The 22,500-nt window shown below is 37.6% G+C and overlaps 1 protein-coding gene across 2 annotated transcripts in view; it reads left to right on the top strand.

The window, feature by feature from the left end:
* The window catches only part of LOC143036591 (BTB/POZ domain-containing protein 6-like), a 244,789-nt gene that overhangs the window by 79,755 nt on the left and 142,534 nt on the right, over positions 1-22,500 (top strand). For both annotated transcript variants that reach the window (XM_076204150.1, XM_076204151.1), the window contains exons 4-5: positions 1,386-1,434; positions 2,192-2,293. In XM_076204150.1, the coding sequence (XP_076060265.1) occupies positions 1,386-1,434; positions 2,192-2,293 (151 nt within the window). The remainder of the gene's footprint in view (positions 1-1,385; positions 1,435-2,191; positions 2,294-22,500) is intronic.

The raw sequence follows: 22,500 nt of genomic DNA, 5'->3' as shown, positions 1-22,500 counted from the left end.
TAAATAAATAAAAAATAAAAATAAATAAATAAATAGAGAGAAGTATGTAATTGGAAGTTATCGACTAACGTATCAAAAGAAACAATATGAGGACGAAGCCATACCGCGTTTCCACTTGATACAGATTTTCAGATACATGATCGAGCTCTAAGAGGGGATTTACACGGTTCGTCGAACGCGGTTCGACAGACACGTGTTTAAAGTGATGTGTGAACGTGTGAACGGAGTATTTGGGGTTTAACCAACGTGTTCGACAACCAAATACCACGTTCACACATCACTTTACACACGTGTCTCCTCAAATGGTGTCCCTTTCGATAAAAAGAAAGAAGCCGAAAATATTTGGAATATATTAAGAAATAGTTTCTCATACAAATGCAAAGATTCAGGGTATAACATCCAAGAAAAAGTCAAACAATATAAGCAAATTCAAAGCCAAGTTTGACTGAAATGCAGACAGTTAAAGAAAATAAACCGTATCCTGTATATTTCATTCAAGTTAAGTAAAATTAAGTGACTACATACAAATATACATAAATATCATGTATAAGCATGTCTCTTCATATAGCTTTCCAGAAAATCCTTTAATATGTTTAAATTGTCTAGTCTTTTTCCTAATGTTTCCATATTCTATGTGTGTGTGTGTGTGTGTGTGTGTGTGTGTGTGTGTGTGTGTGTGTGTGTGTGTGTGTGTGCGTGTCTGTGTGATTCACCAGTCTTGGATCATGTGGACTCGTGATCGACAGCTATTGCCTCCCGGAAGAGCTCAGAGCTCATATATGACCGATCTATGTGTAATACTGTGACCTTACACGCGCGCACACACCCAACTCCCCGCCCAAGTGAGTTGGAGTAACAACCGCAGCGCACCGATACTGAAATTATTTCAGCCCTGGGCGGGATTCGAACCCGGACCGCTGTCGTGGCAACCGGGAGCTCTACCAACTGTGTGTGTGTGTGTGTGTGTGTGTGTGTGTGTGTGTGTGTGCGCGCGCGTGTAATTTGCTATGGTTTTGGATCATATGTTGCCTCGTAATCAGTAGCTATTACCCACCCATTCTATGCTTAATGGCCGTGATGCTGTGACCTTACACACGCAAACGCGCGCACATACACAACTTCTTGCCCACCGGAGTTGGAGTGCGGGTTCGAAGTGTGGCGATGCTGAAATTTTCAGCCCTGTGCGAGACTTTAATCCCTGATTTAGCCGTAGAGTACTGTACCACTACACTGTCGAGCCGGTATGTGCGTGTACGAGCGCGCGCATGCGTATATATTTATGTATGTATGTATGTGTGTGTGGATCTGTATTATTATATATTAATGCATATTAACTGTTCACCTAATAATATTACTTACGCTTCATTTCTGATCTCTTTTTTCAGTGTGTCCGACAAATATATGGTTGCTAAGGCATATGATGTTTGCTTAAAGGTAAGTCCCTACATTAACATATTTCTGGTTGCCAGTATGTTTCCGAAAAAGCTTTCAAACTATTTATCAACGCATCAAATATTTTACAGAATATAAAAATCTTAATCTGAAATATCGGTAATTATTTCTAAGGATTTCCGATTGGGTCCAATTTACTCAATATTAACGTGACTGAGTTGCCAGACATAAGTTTTATGGTATGTGTACCCATAAATGCATGTGTCTATCTATAAATTAATTTATGGGCTTAACAAAAATACAGAGGTAAGCACCTGTGCACACACGCACGCACGCACGCACACACACACACTTACACAGGGCCGAAATTATTTCGGTATCACTGCGCTTCGGGTCGTTACTCTGACTCTCGTGGGCGGGGAGTTGTGTGTGTGTGTGTGTGTGTGTGTGTGTGTGTGTGTGTGTGTGTGTGTGTGTGTGTGTAAGGTCATAGCATTACCCATAGATCGGTCATACGAGCTCTGAGCTCTCTTCCGGGAGGGAAATAGCTGTCGATCACGAGTCCAACACGTGATCCAAAGACCAAGGTGAATACACACACACGCATATACACACACGTGCACTTCCACAACCACATGTATTTTGTAGGGTACGAAGTGATAAAAGTTATGTTAAATACAATAATAGCGAGACGGAGAATTATAGCTGATAAAACTAATAATTGTTTTTAAATTATTTACAAGTACTTGACTTACTAAGTGCTTCACTGAAGTGAAAAAGACATTTGCTTTCTTTGCAGTACTTAAGAAATAATACGAAGAGGAACAACGTCTTGAGGCTCTACCAGTATCAAGTTCTTCTGTTTACTGATAACGACACCTTGGGACAGATATGTCGAGAAGTAAGTAAAAATATAAATATCAAATTTGTAGCTACTTTCAGGAAGCTCATTGTTCAAGCGAGTTAGAGCGTCGCTTTTTGCGGCGGAGGTCGAGGTGACGGCAGTTCAAAAACTGCCGCCAGCGAGTTGGACCAAGGGCATGGCTTATTATATTCCAAGCTACAAAGTTCTCTGTAAGGGGTACCGTCCTAGCCTCCTGATAGGAAGAGTTTTGCGACGTTAAATCGAATCAAGTACTTTCCAGTGAATAAAAATACTGCATGTGTGACTACGTTCCAGCCTAGGCGGTTTATGTATCAGTGTACCAAAAGACTTCTTCCCCCTTATAAGCCAGTCAAGACATACATCCTTCATCCATCCCAGACCCATTTGTTTACGTGCTATTATAGCTTCTTGTGTATGGAGGGTCATCCCTGCCCGTCGTCTGCTACCTGAGTCAGAAACAATGCAGTGAGGCACAGCACCAACAGCAAGGCCTGACAGCAGAAGCTGGTTTACTCCCACAGCTTCATTCACATGGTGACTCTACCTCCGTGTTCCCTCAGTGCAAAAATCACACAAAATAAATGCATATGCACATCACGTCAAATATGCAACTATTCATTCTTTTCTTTCGTTTTTGAAAGTACAATATTTTATCGAATGAACATAAGAATGAAACAGACTGTAAGAGACCATAAGGCTTACACTAGGCAGTTCCATCTCCATTACCACTTGTCATACCCATCCATAGTTATCTAACCTCTAAAAACAACCGATAGCTTCAGCGCTCACTACATGGTTATTAAGTCTAGGATATGTTACTTAACATTAACAGAAGGTTGCAAGGGAATTAGTCTTGTGCAATATATCTGCAACAATACAAGATAACATACGTATTGCACTTTTGGCTGCGTTGCAGAAACATTGCAACTTCGTGTTCATAACCTTTACATAATATTATAGCAGGTTTGCCAGTCAATGGTAATGTAATATAACACTAATGTTATTGCTGTTGTGTTATTTCGATCTTGTTTTGTTCACTGTGACTGTATATGTAAGGAAATTATATTATCTGTGTGTGTGTGTGTGTGTGTGTGTGTGTGTGTGTGTGTGTGTGTGTGTGTGTGTGTGTGTGTGTGTGTTTGTTTTACGGGAAGGGGAGCTACGCTCGTGATATCCCGCCTTTGTATCTCGCAGTGTCCAGTTTGCTCTTAAATTCGTGAATGGTTTTTGCACCCACTACCGTTTCGTCCAGTTTGTTCCAAGTGTCCACCACTCTGTGTGGAAAACTGTTCTTCTTCAGATCTCTTCTATAACTATCTTTTTCGAGTTTCTTTCCGTGTCCTGTGTTTCTCTTGTCCAATTTAACAAGTCCTCTCTATCGAGTGTGTGTGTGTGTGTGTGTGTGTGTGTGTGTGTGTGTGTATGTGCGTGCGTGTATGTGCGTGCGTGTGTGTGTCTGTGCGTTTGTGTGTGTGTGTGTGTCTGTGCGTGCGTGTGTGTGTGTGTGCGTGCGTGCGTGTGTGTGTGTGTGTGTGTGTGTGTGTAGTGAACTAGATCTAAATAAACCCTATAGTGCTAACTGTTTGATGCACATGCAAGATAACTCAAGCAAGGAACCCATGCACATTAGATAGTGATTGATTATATTGATGTAAATCTATTAAACCACGCAAGATAAACATCTAGCAGTATAGAATTTTTTTTTATAGGAAATTCTATTTGATACCGGACGCATAGGAGAGGTCGTGGTATCCATTAACGAATTTATTTGGACAATTCTGTGGATCTAGGGCCTCTTGCAGACCTATATCCATCAACACCAAGCCTTTCCATCATCTTCTATCTTGTGCAACTTCCATCCAGTTTTCTGGACCATCACTGTTTCTCTTCCCCAGTTCGACCTTCACGTCATTAATCCACCTCATTCGAGGTCTTCCTCTTGGTCTTTTCCCTTCCACGCTTGTGTTCATCACTTTTCTTGGTATCCTGTTCTACTCCATGCGTGCAAGATGTCTTATCCATCAAAGATTATTTTCTATTGACAGCATCTACAATTATCGCCTCTTTAGTCTCTCTCCTGTCTATAAGAATTTACCAGGGCAGTGGACAAGATGCAGGGATGACCCGTCATCCAGGAGGTGCCAAGATAAGAGGGAGGGAAGAGGGTAGGGGGGAGTGGAGTATGTGGGGGATGGAATGGGTGGAGGTTGTTTCTATGCGTTTGTCTTTTGGCTACCTCCCGTGTAAGGGGGAAAAAGCCTTTGGTATGTTATGTATGTATGTATTTCTGAATAAACGAATTTTATTTATGGGAATCCAACAAAGGTTTGTAAAATTTTTGGTCTCTGGGTCGTCTTCGGCCATAGCAGAGTTGTCTTCACCGAAGATCAGAAATCTTACGAACTTGGTTCGAGTCTCACAAAGGAAAGTCATTTAAGACCATACGAACATAAGAATGAAGGAGACTGCAAGAGACCATGAGGACTACACTAGGCAGTTCCATGTCCATTACCACCTATCACCCCCATCCATAAAGTTATCTAACCTTCTCTCAAAACAACCGGTAGTTTCAGCGCTTACTACACGGTTACCAATTCTATTTCATTCTTTAACTAAACTATGGGTAAACCAGTTCTTGTCTATTTCCTTCTTAAATCTAAATCTGCCTAATTATACAATCTATAAAAAAGCGTGCGATTTCCTTATTATCAATGAATACTGCCAATACAAGAGTCCTTTAGGAGGAACAAAGTAGTCAGATAGAATGAAATATGTGTGAGGACTCAAGAAGGTCGCCGAAATCTAAAAGATCTGTTCTTCTGAAGGACAGAAAAGGGAGAGAAGAGGACAAGTCTCCTGGAAACTGAAGCCGAGTCAGCCAATTAGTTGAAATATTTCTGTATAGTGCGACTGGTAAAGCCTATTGACGTCAAGGCGTAGGATTAAAAAAAAGTAGGGAGAGAGGGAGGGCGTGTGGAGAGAGATAGAGGAGATAGAGAGAAAAGAGAAAAGAGATGAGAGAGAGAGGAGGGAGAGAGGAGAGAGGTGGGAAAGCGGTGGGAGAGAGGGAAGGAGAGGTAAGGAGGGAGAGAAAGGGGAGAGAGGGAAGGAGAGGTAAAGAGGGAGAGAAAGGGGAGAGAGGGAAGGAGAGGGAAGGAGAGGTAAGGAGGGAGAGAAAGGGGAGAAATGGGGTGAGAGAAGGGAGAAAGAGAGGAGAAAGTAGGTAGAGAAGAGAGCAGAGGAGAAAGAGAGAGAAGAGATTGTATCACTTCGTAGAAAGAAATTTTGTGTCCCTGAAAAGGGTTGGATGACGTTGAAGGACAGAGTAACAAACATACGAGATCTGATCCTGTACAGTTTCACATATCTCGAAAAATATGATTCGGTTTAGCGTAGCGAGCTCCCCTTATCAAGATGCTAGGACGGTGTCCCTAACAGCGTGGAATTTAATCAACCATGCCCTTGGTCCAACTCGCTAGAGGCCATTTCGAACTGCCGTCAACACCTCCGTCGCAAATAGCGACGCTCTAACCAAATATAAGGGAGGGTATTGAATGCATACATTTCATGCAGACAGTATTCTAGTGACACCCCTACGGAGCAGAGTCGCATCTTTTTTTAATGGGACATTACTTTCCACTCAAATATCAATACTGATAACTTTCAACTTCTGTTATCTCTTTCAACTGACTTCTTTATCTCTCCTTTAAGAAACCTTCATTTTTCCGACACGATATAACTCCACGAGGATTGAAGTTCTGGTAGTCGCTAACTACTTTCCCCAACATCACATCATAGTGAAGAGCGAGTGTGTGTGTGTGTTTAATTCACCATGGTCTTTGGATCACGTGTTGGACTTGTGATCGACAGCCATTTCCCTCCCGGAAGAGAGCTTGTATATGACCGATCTATGGGTAATGCTGTGACCTTACATGCACACACGCACAACTCCCCGCTCACGAGAGTTGAAGTAACAACCCGCAGCGCAGAAATATTGAAATTATTTCACCCCTGGGCTGGATTCTAACTCTAACCACTGCGCCACGAGCTGTGTGTGTGTGTGTGTGTGTGAACTAAATCTTGATAGACACACACACGCTCACCTACACCCACACATACATATACACACATACGACTCCTGACGCAGTTGGTAGAGTTACCGGCTGCCATTACGGTGGTCTGTGTTCGAATCCTGCCCAAGGCTGTATCGCTGCGCTGCGGGTTTTTACTCCAACTCTTGTGGGTGGAGAGTTTGTGGTGTGTGTGCGTGTAGGGTCACGTGATCCAAGACCATGGTGAATCATACATATATATATATATGGAAAGCAATTCACTAAGCACGCGTGACAACAATACTTGCAGAAACCACTTGGAAAATAAAAGAAATGAATACCGAACGTTTTCGTCTATTCAAGACATCAGGGTACAAAGGATACAAAAAATTACCAAAGGTCACAATATGTACATTGTGGTAGGGGAACTGGGAAAGGTCCAATGTTATTCGACTCCAGAAGAATTATTTACAATCTTTTTAATAATAAAATTATCTAACTTATACAAACCTAAGCTTTAATTCATATTATTTTCAAAACCATTTTTAATATGACATGATTCAATTATGTTCCTTTCTACAATATTATGACATAACGTAATAACTTTTGTGTTTTACCAGTCAATAATATGGGAGAGCTCTTTTTGGTGGACGAAAAGTCCACTTGACAATAAACCTCTTTCGAAAAATTCCATATATAGATTTATTGCCTAATATTTTGCCATCTAATGTAATATGGTACAGATATGTTGACGACATATTGTGTATTTGGCCTTGTGATAAACCTGTGGATGAGTTTGTGTTAAAGTTAAATAGTCTGGTTCCTTCTATAAAATTCACATTTACGACAATAGAGAACAACACATTGCCTTAGATGTAAGTATTCATCGATGTGGTAGATATTTTAAATTTAATGTCTACAGAAAACCAACAAATGTTCTCTCATATATTCATTTCTATTCATACCATCATCAAAATACGAAGTTATCTGTTTTTTCTTCTATGTTCTTGAGAGCGTTTAGAGTATGTTCTCCTGAGTATCTTGAAGATGAAGTAAAATTTGTTTATGAAATTGGTCAAAAATTAAAATATCCAAAACATTTGATGGATAGAGCACAAGAAAAAGCCAGAACATATTTTAACACCTCTCAAGTAAACGAATTTAAATTGAAGAACATTTTAGCAATTCCATATCATGAAAATTTTATCACCCTTCCTCAAATATTTAAAAGCTTTGGTATTCAGGTGATATTTAATAACAACAATATTGTTAAGAACTATCTTATTAGGAATTCTCCAAAAGAAAAAGAAGGAAGAATCTACAGTATACCTTGTAAAGTGATTTTAAGGACATAGGCCAAACAGGAAAATATTTAAATAAAAGGATTAGTCAACATAAATACAACATAAGAACGGGTCAAATGTCAAGTGGACTTTTCGTCCACCAAAAAGAGCTCTCCCATATCATTGACTGGGAAAACACAAAAGTTATTACATCATGTCATAATATTGTAGAAAGGTTTGTACAAGTTAGATAATTTTATAATTAAAAATATTGTAAATAATTCTTCTGGAATCGGGTAACATTGGACCTTTCCCAGTTCCTCTAAAACCATGTACATATTGTGACCTTTGAGGGACCATTTTAAAGATTTAAGCCCCTAATCACTCGCAATTCGCCCGGTTGCAAAAGCACTCTTTTATACACTACTATCTTTTCATTTTCCTACAGACATTCTTCCCCTCCCACAAAACCCGATCCCGCGCAAGCGAGGTGGTCTTTTCTTGGAATCCAGAATCCAGAAAGATTTAAGAAATCTCTTCGGAGATCCCTCCACCGCCCTAGACCAATTGAGGGAAAACAGCACATCAGACGCCGGAAAACCTCAAATAATCCTGGCCGCCAGCCTAATCTGCTCTTCCCCCGTGGGAGGCCTACTATGACCCCCTCCAGCCGTGTCAAATATAACAAAATTTCCACACTCCGGTAAATAAATATAAAATTGAATTAATAAATAAATAAGATATTACGGCCATAGAAGCAATTAAAGACAGTCCTGAAATCGGCTAGCTCCGCAGGGACTAAATAGGAGAAAAAAAAGTATCCTCTGTACCCTGATGATGTCTTGAATAGACGAAAACGGTCGGTATTAATTTCTTTTATTTTCCAAGTGGTTTCTGCAAATACATATATATATACATTTGCATTTGATCACCACTGTGAACGTTTAAGACAAATAAGAATCATCAGATAAAAGACCACGAGTCAAAAAAAAATTCAACCCATACTACACTTCGTTGTTCTATACACTATTTAATAAAATAATATTTCTTTTGATGAACAAAATCACCTGGGGTTTGCCAGAAGACAAAAGAAGTCAAAAGTGACGGAGAAAGTGATTCAAGAGAGTATTTAATGGATAATTTAAAGCTACACCGTTTTCTTGTTCTCCCTGAAGATGGATGAAAAACGGTACTCATATCCGAGTTGGACCTTGAGACTCAAAAACTTGATGGACCTTTTTCACGGAATCCTTCGGTCTTCGTACCTTCAGTACTCGGTTTGCAAAGACACGATGGAGCACTCAGAGGACTTCGAGGAGGAGTTCGAGACTTTCGGCGAAGAAACAGCAGCCATGGACGTTGGCTGGGTGATGGGACCGTTCTCACCCGATATTTGCGCCATCTTCGAGATCGGACCTCTTTTGGGATCTGGTGCCTTTGGATGGGTCCACAGCGCGGTCTTCAAACCGACCGGAGAAGAAGTGGCCATCAAGACCCAGATCGAGGAGATCTGTGAGGAAGCAATCTACAAAGAGCTCGAGGCTCTTAGGACATTGAGAAACCACACAAATGTCATCAGCCTGCACGGAGTCATGAAAGACCTGGAGAACGGGCAAGTTCATTTTGTCCTCGATCTCATGGATCTGTCTCTCGAAGAGACATTGAACACTTTGACCTCCCTGGGATTCCGTTTCAGAGAGGATGAAATCATATCCATTTAGCTTCAATGCCTTTGAGGACGAAGGCACATTCATATGGATGGACTTGTTCAAGGTGACTTGGCTGCCAGGAACATCCTCCTCAACAGGACTGACATCGTCAAGATCTCCGACTTCGGAATGGCAGCTCGAGAAGACGAAGTCGTCCACAACACACAAAGAGACGATCTTCTCGATCTCAGCGTCGTCTTCGTCTTCGCTGTGACTCGAGAGCTCGTCGAGGACCTCCAAGGTCTCGAGAACAAAGTGAGCTCTGCAGGAGTCGAACTCGTGGAAGAAATGTTCTTCGGGCGAAGTTTCGGCTCGTCAAGCTCTTACGTCGCGCTATTTTGGCGAAAATCCTTCACCACGACCACATTCTCTCTGGAAACTCGTCTGACACTTGGAGTGTGTTTTATGAGTTACTCGGGATGTACACACACACACACAGACATACAAACACACACACACACACACACAGATAGACATACAAACACACACACAGATAGCCCCCCCCACACACACATATATATATATATATATATATATATCGCCACACAAAAAACACAAAAACACACACCCCTTAAACACATACACACACATACACACTTTTTTCACTACATTCTCCCCTTCACGAACTCTCAACATTTGTATGAATGCGCTTCATTTTTCTCACAAAATAAATAAATAAATAAATAAATAAATAAATAAAATATTAAAAATAATAATAATAATATGAAATAAAATCTCGTTGCAGAGAAACCCTTCGCTAACAATCATAATCATCTTATATTTCTTCTAACAGGGCAGTGATGCGAGTTCTTTTTATTCAGATTCCTCGTCTTGCATAGTAATGTATAATTTGTAACTGCAGTCCATAACCCCCTCCCCTACCCTAAATTCTGGTCTTGGTTCCCTTGGGGGTCCACATGTCCCCCACCCCCTGGTTGAGACCCACTGGCCGGCCTACTACATGGTCATGGACATAAGAACATAAGAATGAAGGAGACTGCAAGAGACCATAAGGCCTACACTAGGCAGCTCCGTATCCATCACCAACTGTCATCCCCATCCATAAAGTTGTCTAATCGTTTCTTAAAACAATCGATAGTTTCAGCTATTACTACATGGTTACTAAGTTTATTCCATTCGTCGACCACCCTATTAGTAAACCAATTCTTCCCTATTTCCTTTTTAAATCTAAATTTGTCCTGTTTATAACCATTACTGCGAGTCCTGCCCTAGAGGTTGTCCTGTTAACATATTTTTCAAAGGTAACGAAAATTAATAGGACACAGTAGCAAAGTTCTTAAAAAGCGGGTATTAATTAGAGTACCAGAGACACAGTTGTCAAATAAAAATAGATAAAAATGAAGGAAATTTCATAAAGGAATCTTGAAGACTCTTTTGGATAAACACCTAAGCATTATGCTGTAATGCTTTCAATTTTTTTGTTCGATTATTATATATTCATTTTTTCGGTTAACTACCTATTCTTAGCATGCGACATAGTTATGGACTAAAAGGTTTCCTGTCAGTATGATCTTCCTTCACAATTCTTTGATAATATATGCACTTTTCATATTGAGTGGTTTGTATACATTCATTTAATTTTCATATATTTTTCTTCTTCCGTTTTTTTTAGGTGAGGGTGGGGGGGGATTAAAAGAATGTTTGGTTGAATATTTCATAGCGTCAGAAGAATTTTTTTGAAATTGGAGGTCTTTAGGAGAGAGAGGAGAAAAAAATACATTTTTGAGAAAGGTATGACATGGAAGGTTCTACCACAGAAAAGAAATATCTTCAAGAAATTTCATTTTCTTGAAGAATCTCCGAAGGCAGATTGAAAAACAATAGGAAATTTTAAAAAGTTATCAGTTCGTATTTGAACGAACGTAAAACAAAAAAAAGGCAAAGAAATGAAGTGTCAAAAACGGAGAAAAAAAATGAATATTGGTGAAGATGAATGACAATAAAATAATGAAAATAAACAAGATGAACGAATTAATCAATAAATAATAAATAAATAAATAAATAAACACACATATACCAATGGCTATTTCCCCTTCACAAGGGAGATAGGAGGAAAAAAAAAAAAAAAATCCTCTCTTATTTTGGCTCCTCCTGAATGACGGGTCATCAATGCATCTCGCCCACTGCCCTGTGTGAGAAGCAATGTAGAAAGACACAGCACATCCACAGCAAGGCCGCTTCATTTACTCGGCGACGCCCTTCTCCGTCCCCTCATGCAGAAAAGGAGAAGACGAGGTGAAATCCCTTCGGGCTGCGTCAAAATATATATTCACACATACTCATTCCCCCACCCCCATCCCCACCCACTCCCTTTCCATGCAATGAATAAATCAATAATCAATTAAATTAAATACACAAATAATCAAACAAGTAAATCAACGAATAAATGGTGATAGAATTAGACAAGAATAAAGCAAACAATCAGTAGGTAAACACGAAAAATATGTATTATTCAATAAAGTAAATAAAAACAATATAGAACAAATACATGAAATAGAATATACAAGTAAACATATGAGAGATATAAGAGAGAAAGGGAAGAGAGATACAGAGACAGAGAGAGAAACAGACACAGGCAGACGGATACAGAGGGAGGGAGGGAAAGAGAGAGAGAGAGAAATCAGATCAAGAGAGCCAATTGGTGGCAAAAGAAAATACATGAAATAGAATATACAAGTAAACATATGAGAGATATAAGAGAGAAAGGGAAGAGAGATACAGAGACAGAGAGAGAAACAGACACAGGCAGACGGATACAGAGGGAGGGAGGGAAAGAGAGAGAGAAATCAGATCAAGAGAGCCAATTGGTGGCAACAGACACAGGCAGACGGATACAGAGGGAGGGAGGGAAAGAGAGAGGGAAAGAGAGAGAGAAATCAGATCAAGAGAGCCAATTGGTGGCAAAAGAACTGGAATTGTTTCCTTCAACAGATTTGCAAGACAAAACCTCTGCTACCCGCAAGGAGACCGAGGATCAAGATGAACAGATAAAAGGACCGAGACTCAATAAAAAGAGGATTACGACAGAAGAGAAAAGAAAAGGAAAGGAAGAAAGAGAGAGAGGGAGAGAGATAGAAAAAAGAAAAAACCGATTAGTGATAAAAGGAAAGCCAGTATAACGTGAAAGAAGGAATTAGGCAAGAATTGGTTTACCAATAGAGCGGTTAACAAATGGAATAGTCTTAGGAACAATGTAGCGAGCGTTGAAACTATTGGCAGTTTTAAGAGAAAATTAGATAACTTTATGGACAGGGACATGGAACTGCCTACTGTAGGCCTTATGGTCTCTTGCAGTCTCCTCTATTCTTATGATAATGTTAAAGTTAGGAGTGTATTGGCAAGATTTCCGTGTGGTCTATTTGTTAATACTTTATTTTTGGCGCCAACATGTGCGTTCGCGTTCTCATGCTAAATAAGCATTACATGTTAATTTCAGCAAGATAACTAGCTAAACGGCGATGGCGGTTCGAACCCTGCCACCGGTGAAGCTGGACGAAGGGCATGGTTTATTAAATTCCAAAAGATCTCTGTAAAGGGTCACCGTCCTAGCCTACCAATATGGGGAGGGGTTGTGACGTTAAACCACATAATCATCATTATCACAATCATCATCATCTTAAAATTTCAGCAAAATATTGTAACCTACGTCTGATGACGTGATCTACATGGAGATGTTGCCAGCTGTACATTTGGTGAGAGTGAATGAAACTGTCGAAAAGGAAAAATACTTCACTAATGCTCAATTCACACGTATCGACTTTTCGCCGTGCACCGTCCACGACACGACGTCGTGCTCTTAAATAACCATGGATATCTATGGACGCTTTCCACATGGTCGTGACAGTGACGTGTGAAAATGTAGGCTTCCTCATCAACAGTGTCATAATGCACTGTGCACTGCGGGTTCATCAACAAAAACAGCAACAGCAACAACAACAGCAGCAGAAGCAACAGCAATATCATCATCAACAACAGCAAATACAGGCGACAACAATAAGAACTGCAACATCTACCCTTCATACACTGTAAAAAAGGACGATGGAAATGGTTTAGGAAATGAAAAGAAATTGAAGAAGAAATGAGGGAAAAGAAGGAAAAGGAAATAGGTGGTGTGGGAGTAAGGAGAAATTGAGAAATTTGGAAATTAAAATAAATGAATGAAAGAAGTAGGGGGAGATTAGTGACACGAGTTAAAAAGACACGATTGGAAATGAAATTGGAAAAATAAAGAGAAATTAAAGTAAGAAAAATGAAAATGTAAAAAAAAAAAAAAAAAAAAATAACGAAATGGGGGAAGATGTAAGATAATTGGAGATGAGGAGAAACGGAAGGAAATGCAAGAGGAAAGAAGCGAATTGGAACAGAAATGACAAGAGAAATACTAGAGGCAAGGAACGAAGGGCAAATGTAATGAGAAGGAACGAGGGGAAATGGGGGGGTGGAAATAGGTGAAATAGGGAAGACATAAGAATAAAGGAGACTGCAAGGCACAATAAGGTCTGCACTAGGCAGTTCCATGTCTCTTACCACCGGTCATCCCCATCCGTAAATGTATCTAATCTTCTCTTAAAAGAAACCAATATTTTAAGAGCTCACTTGGGATGTTATGCGAGAAGAAACCAGATACCGTCTTAAAGACACCTTGTACATCCTTGGCATGGCCACCCCTACCCTCAGCTTAAAGAGAGAAAAAAAAAAAAAAAAAAAAAAAAAAAAAAAAATTAATAATAATAATAAATAAATAAAACTAACCAACATAACTCTGTAACCAAGGTAAACTAAACGAAAAGGGATTATCTGAGACATCTTTAACCTCCTTTGTGGATGTTCTGGCCATGAGTGGAAAAAAAAATCCCCGAGTTAACAAGTATTATCTTATCCCATCTAAACTTAAGAGGATTAACCGATACATTACTGACCTTCTGCTCGATGCCCGTTAACAAAAAATACGGGATCAACAGGGATTACTTTATACTAACAATCACACAGTTTTACCCTCAAATTTAACGAAACCTCTGAAGAGAGTCAGTCTAATAAAGAGTGTACATTAGTGTATAGAGCCTGCATAGCGCCTGCGTTGGGCTGTCAGCACAGAAAAGGTGGAGCAGAAGAAGCAAATATCTTGCAATTATTAGTTTTACCCTCAAATTTAACGAAACCTCTGAAGAGAGTCAGTCTGGTAAAGAGTGTACATTAGTGTATAGAGCCTGCATAGCGCCTGCGTTGGGCTGTCAGCACAGAAAAGGTGGAGCAGAAGAAGCAAATATCTTGCAATTATTGTGGGGAAAAGGGAGCTTCTGACAATGCATTATAAAGAAAATGTTGGGGGTACGAGATAAGAGGTCTCCTGTAAGCTTTAGAGTTATAACAGCAGCTGGAGATAATAAAGGGGAGAAAAGGATAGGACGGAGGGAGGTGGAGAGATAGCCAGAGAGAAATTGGAAAAAGACAAAGTGAGAATTATACATTAAAATGCGGATGAGGAGGAAGGGGTAGATGGTAGATAAGGCAATGAGAAAATTAAAACAGTCGAGCTTGGAAATACAAATGAAGGGAGAAGAACATAAAGAGAATGATAATAAGGAAATATGGAAGAGAAAGCGAAAGGAACGAGGGAATAAAAATAGTAAGAGAAAACAAAAGTTTGAAAAAAAATCTACATAGAGAAATGAGACGAGAAGAAAGATGAACGATAAAGAAAACTGATATGAAAGATGAACGGAGAAGAAAAAAAAAAAAAAAAAAAAAAAAAAAAAAAAAAAAAAATACAATTCCGAGAAGTAAACAAATAAGATAGATATAATAATATAAATATAAATAAATAAATAAGAGTAAATATGAGAAAGGGAAACACTAATGAATATTAAAGAAGATGAAATAAAATCAATATAAAACGAAAACCAGATAAAACGGAGAGAAAAAAAAAAAAAAAAAAAAAAAAAAAATAGAAATATGAAACCGACAAATATTCCAGCAATAAATGAAACTAGCTAGTAGAGGCTGCCAAATTAGATAAAGCGGTGAACAAGTAAATAGAAAAGTACATAAATTAATAAACAAAAATAAAAGGATAGCCAAAAAACAAATGAAGTAGTAGATGCATGACTGATACATAAGCATATATAAATAAATAAGTAAAGATACATAAATGAATACATATACACAGACAAATAAATGAATGAATGAAGAAATAAACAAATAGTTAAGTGAACAGAAAAACACACAAAAACTAATAAAATTATTAAAACATTTTATATTATTATATGGGAGGCGTTAGAAATTTTCACTCTGACAACAAAAGAAAAACTGAGACACGAAATACCTGCAAGAAGTAGAGATGTTAGAGATCTCAGATCATGGAAGATCGAACAACCTTTCGGGTAAGTTGACACGGCTACCCCCCTTGAAGTGGAAAAAATTTGGTGGATGTACGCATATAAAAGGAAAGGGGAACAATATGTATAACTAAGCAGAGAAAGTAAATATTTGTTTTGTATTATTAATAAAAAATTAATATTAAAGAAAGGTATAACTGCAGATGGGTAAATAGACGGAAGGCCAGACAGAAGGTGGAGAGATAAGATAGAGAAGTTTGCAGGAGTGACGTGGTAGAAGATGGCGCTGTCGTGAGTGTCATGGAAATACGAGAGGCCTTTGTTCAGTATTGTAAATTAGATAAACAACATTTATAATACACATGATGTCATAGAGATAAAAGAATGGAGAATATATACAGGAGGTGGAGAGATAAGATAGAGAAGTTTGCAGGAGTGACGTGGCAGAAGTTGGCGAAGTCGTGAGTGTCATGGAATAGTATACGAGAGGCCTTTGTTCAGTATTATGAATTAGATAAACAACATTTATAATACACATTGAGATGTTTCAAGATAAAAGAATGAAGAATATATGTTTAGTTGACCAGTGAAACTAGAAATAGATATGCTGTACAACACAGAAGACCTGATTAAGGATAGTTTCACACGTATCGCCTTTTCGTCGTACGCCGTCCACGACACGACGTCGTACTCTCTATTAACAATAGGTGTCTATGGACGCTTTCATACGTCACGACCACGTGTGAAAGTGCCCATGGTTATTTGAGAGTACGACGTCGTGTCGTGAACGGCGCACTGCAAAAAGCCGAAACTTGTGAAACGAGCCTATGAGTGAAGATGAAGTAGATATATGAATTGATATTATAAAGATGTAGAATTAACCTTTTTTCAAAAGCACTGGCATCAAAGTATATATTCATCGAAGAGACAAAATATGTTGTATTTAAATATGAACGATCTTCAATAAATATAAATACGAGTATATTCAAGAGAGCATCAGACAAACGAACGAGGAGAAAAAAAAAAAATCAACCATGAAAAACAATCTGCGTGGAAATAAGAGAAAGCTATTTAAACAACGAAACACAAAGAACACCAAAGCACGACGAGAAACTGCTCGCCCACACAACCTCAGGCTTCTAGAATCGATTTCGCCTTGCGAACTGAAGATGTTCTGGACAAAGGAATTTGAGCAACAAGACGAATCCAGCCCCAAGGAAGTTGCAACAAGGGAATTACGGAACTTGAGTCCTGTGCCCAGGCTTATACATACATATACCAAGGCTTTTTCCCCCTTCCAAGGGAGGTAGCCAAAAAGGGAAAGGCATAAAAACACTCCCACCCATTTCATCCCTAAATACACTCCACACCCCTCCCTCTCATCTGAGCACCTCCTGGATGACGGGTCATCCCTGCACCCTGCCCAGGCTTATACGGCTGGAAAACAGATGTTTATACCATCAGAGGCCTCCTGGACATACAAGAAGTGTCTGAAGCATTCGAAAAGGAGGGAAGGAGAAGAGTTTGAGGAGATTTGGGAGGGGAAGAAAGATGTTCAAGGAGAGAAGAGGAATGAGGCTGATGAAGACCGAGATTGACAACACAGGTGATTGAATAATGATGGACGAAGAAGAGAATAAAGTTGTGTGTATTCACTTGGTCTTTGGATCACGTGTTGGACTCATGATCGACAGCTATTTCCCTCCTGGAAGAGAGCTCAGAGCTCGTAGGTCCGATCTATGGGTAATGCTATGACCTTTCACACACACACACACCCCCAACTCCCCGCCCACGAGAGTCAGAGTAACGACTCGAAGCGCAGCGGTACCGAAATAATTTCGGCCCTGGGCAGGATTCGAACCTAGAACTGCGGGCCACTATCGTGGCAGTTCAGTGCTCTACCAACTGCGCCAACTGTGTGTGTGTGTGTGTGTGTGTGTGTGTGTGTGTGTGTGTGTGTGTTTATCTAATTTTTACCTAGTTGTATTATACGGGGAGCTATGCTCGTAGTGACCCGTCTTTGTATCTTTCCGCATCAGGTTTGTTCTTAAATTCTTGTATAATATTGGCACACACTGTTGCCTCGTCCAGTTTATTCCAGATATCCACCACTGTGTGGGAAGTTTCTTTTTCAGATCTCTTCTATAACTATCCTTTTTGAGTTTCTTTTCATGTCCTCTTGTTTTTCTCTTGTCTCTTGCGTGCGTGCGTGCGTGTGTGTGTGTGTGTGCGCGTGTGTGTGTGTGTGCATGCGCGCACGCGCGTGTGTGTATGCATGTACGTATGTATATGATTGTAGGTATGCATGTACGTGTGCAAGTATATATGCATGTGTATGTATGTATGCATTATGTACCTAGGTAATTATGTACTATATACAACCGATTGAAAATGAAAAAAAAATAGAAAAAAGAAATAAAAGAATAAATAATATCAAAAAGAGAGAAAAGAACAAGAGGAACAAAAGGTTTATGTATCACATCTATTAAAAATGTGAAAAGAAAATAATAACTATAAGGCTTGATGAGGTAATTAGATATAAAACACGAATTACAAAATTAATTTCCCCTCTAATAAAAGTTAGACTATAATCTATTATTTTCACAATCATATTTTGTTTTCCAAGGGAATATTAGAAAGCAATAAGAAATACGAAATGCCACACTGAAGATATAGTCATCCAAATATATTTGAGAGTATGTATATATGTATGTGTATGTGCGTATGTATGTAGTACGTATATAGCATGTATGTATACAGTGTATATGTATGTATATAGTATGTATGTGGTACGTGTATATGTATGTATGCATATATATATGCATATATGTAGGTATTTATGCATATAATTATGTATACATGTATGCATATCTGTATATATGTATGTACGTATGTATGCCAGTAAGTCCCGTTGTGTGAATGCATTGTATATGTTTACACACACAATATGTATGGTATATATATGTATGCATGTATGGTTGCATCTGCATATTCTAAAGATAACATTGTATTGAGAAATTATAAATTTGCCAATTAATTGTTAAAAATTTAATGGTCACTACGGCGTAATCAAATTGTAATAATGCAATTAGATAATTGTTATCATGTTGCTCATTCCCTCATTTGTGTGATTGAATTATACAATACCACGATTAGAGAGCCTATTCGACGTTTGAAACACTTTTATATTTGATTATTGTATTCTTTTGATTTTTTATTTATTTATTTATTTATTTTTTTCAAATTGTTTCGTGCCTTTGTAATGATTTGGGTGATCATTTGTCTGATGTACTGACTGGCTTCCAGGTATATGGAAGAGTTTCTGATATTTTCGTTCATCTTCAGTTGTTTTCTCATTGCTGTTTGAAAAATATATACCGTGTTCTGCTGATTATTTGCCTATTTCTATTCTTTTACTTATTCATTCAATTATCTGTCCATTCATTTGTATACTTATCTATTATAATAGTAATAATAACATTAATAATAACAACAACGATAAGAAACAAATGAAATAAAATACAGCTCATAGGAGCAAAAAATAAATAAATAAATAAATAAATAAATAAATAAAATAAATAAAAATAACCCTCGCTACATTATAAATTGCACAAGCAATAACTCGGCAACAGACGCAATGGCAGCTGACTCTTACATTGAGTCATGCTACAATTGCTGTACAGCTTTTATTTCATACAGATTAAAATAGTTCTTGGTAATGTTATGTTAGTTGAAATATCTTTATGTTTCTATACTGTGTTTTTTCCCCCAATGGAATTCAAAATATTTCAGCTGAGAATAATACATCTGTGCATTGGTTTTTTATTTTGCTCTGAAGTTATCGCTTAAAATCATTTCCAGGTTTTCTTTACATAAACTGGTTTGGAGATGTTTACATCGCCTTCGAATAAAATCACATGGCACATTAAATAATAGTATGTGTATATATATATATATATATATATATATATATATATATATATATATATACAATATTAAACATAGGCAAGCGAGTAATTGCAATGTTAGCTCTGAGCTCTCATCCGGGAGGGCAATAGCTGTCGATCACGAGTTCAACACGTGATCCAAGAATGTGGTGGGTCACAGATTTCAGCTCCTAGTTTTATGCTTTCATTCGGGAAAAACTGATCGTATAGTCCGAGAACTCAAGATACAATTTGAAGAGAAAAATAACAAAATAAATGAAAAGATAAATCTATCGAGAGCTTTTTTCCCCCTTACAAGAGAGGTAGCCAAGTCAGAGGCTCCACCCCTTCCATCTCAGCTCCACGTGGATGACGAGTCATCCCTTAATAAATAAATGAATTAATTTAATTAATGAATATGTAAATGTTGAAACAGTATGACAGGTTGACGTAAGTGGACTAGGAAACACTGGAGTCTTAGTCTGATTTTATTCTTGATTAGTTTCGTAGGTATGCTTTTTCGTTCTTTTGAAAAAACATACCTGCGAAACTAGCAAGGAATAAACTCAGACTAAGATTCCTGCGTTTCCTCCTCCACTTACATGAATGTGTAAATATACATGTATACACACACACACACACACATATATATATATATATATATACAAATACGTAAAAAAATAGAATAAAGTAAAACAATAATAAAGAGCAAAAATTAATAATCAAATAAACAAGTAATTGAATAGATAAATTAATTAACAAATGAATAAACAAATGCAGCATTTTGGAATGGTTGGTATTACTGACACGCGTTATGCTTGTTCACTATATTTCTTTTTGTATGTCTGACATATAGGTTATGAACGGTTACTTTCAATCTGAGTACTTAACTCGAATTGAATCTTCCACTTGCCACAAGGTACTTCCATTCAACTGAGCGAAAACCAATGCAAAACATTAATGGCAACAACTTAACAAAAAAGTTATACCAACGTAAAACAGTATGGAAATTTATTACAAAGGATTACAAAGGCGGAGCATGCCGACAGGCCTTTTGGTCCATATCTAGGTCGGATGCGAAAAAATCATAATAATGAAATAAAAACTATAATAATGTAAATAACAAATAAAATACATAAATAAATGCATAGGTATAGTTAAATTATAAACAAACAGGTAAATAGTAAATAATAAATAATAGTAAATAATAATAAATGAATTTCAAACAGACAAATGATAAAACAAAAACAAATATAAGATAAATTATAATCATTACAGCATCTTGCTTAGGTGTTTATCTAAATGATTCTTAAAGCTTCGAACTGAACTACATTGCACTACCTGTGCAGGAAGTTTATTCCATTCATTAACTACACGGTTGGCAAAGTTGTTTCTACCTACTTCCAAATTGAATCTATTTCCGGACAGTTTGAGACCATTGTGTCGGATTCTCATTCAATGTGAAAATTGTCACTTTTGTTGTTGTCAATTCCCTTTAGAATCTTAAAGACCTCTGAGTCTACGCTTTTTTAGGGGAAACAGATTCATATATTTTAGTCGATTTTAGTATGATTTATTTTTTATATTTGGAATCGGTTTGTGGCTCGCCGTTGTACTTTTTCCAGTCTGTCAATGTCTTTAATGAGATTCGGTGACCATACGGAAACAGCATATTCCAAATGTGGACGAACTAACGATTTATATAGCTTTTTAATGAGTGATGAACTTTTGAAATCAAAAGATCGCGCAATCAGTCCTAGAACCTTATTTGCTTTCTCAGAGGCTGAAATACACTGCTTGGATGATTTGAGGTCGTTACTGATAATTACGCAGAGATCTTTTTCACTATCCACTTTTGTTAACGAATTTCCAAATAACTTGTAATCGTACTTACTGTTATTTTTACCTATGTGCATTACCTTGCATTTACTTGTGTTAAATTTCATTAGCCACTTTTCAGACCATTGCTGTAATTCATCTAAATCTTCTTGAATATCTAATTGGTTTAAGTGATCATTTGCCATTCCGCACAGTTCTGTATCATCAGCAAATTTGGAAACCGTAGATTTTAGTCCATGGTCTACATCATTTATATATACTATGAATAGAAGTGGCCCAAGAACGGAACCCTGAGGAACTCCACTTGTAACATTTTTCCATCTAGAAGTATTTCCATTTAAAACAACACTGTTTTCAACCATTCAACCAATTACTAGTCCAACCTAATAGGCTACCACTTATTCCGTGTAAAGCTAATTTAGTAAGTAGTCTTTCGTGTGGGACGGTATCAAAAGCTTTTGCAAAGTCTAGATATATTTATCAGAATGTTTCGTCTTTTGTCCCGTACTGTATCAATATGAAAACTGTCATAACATAAAACCGACTGGAAATTTATTTATCAGAATGATTAGTCTTTTGTCCCATTATATCAACACATCAAAAGTAACAATGTATGAAAACAGGAGTACCAACATTAAACGGTTCAGAATATTTCGTCTTTTGTACCATATTGTATCGATACGTTTGTATGTCAACACTCATCAAGGAGATTGTCATGACTCAAATTATTATGTTTATGATTACGTGCTAATGTTTATTATTATTAAGATGGAAAAAAAAATTGCCATTAGTATGAGATTTTTATTAGTGACACCCCTATGGACCTTAATCACATTCTTCTACAAATAAAGAATCTACTAAAAATACGCTAAATAAAATACTACCAAATGAATAACTAAAAAGATATTGAAATAAACAAATTAACAAATAAAAAGATAATTAAGCAACAAATTACTAGAGAAAATATGTAAATATATAACAAATATATATTCATGAATAAATATTTAAGCAAATAAACGAAAAATAAACAAATATGTTAATAAGTAACTGAACAAAT

The sequence above is a fragment of the Oratosquilla oratoria genome, chromosome 20 (assembly GCF_046742065.1).
Source record: "Oratosquilla oratoria isolate Oo_2021 chromosome 20, ASM4674206v1, whole genome shotgun sequence".
Taxonomy (NCBI): Eukaryota; Metazoa; Arthropoda; class Malacostraca; order Stomatopoda; family Squillidae; genus Oratosquilla; species Oratosquilla oratoria.
Note: the sequence above shows the minus strand (reverse complement) of the source record. Positions and strands in the feature narration are given on the sequence as shown.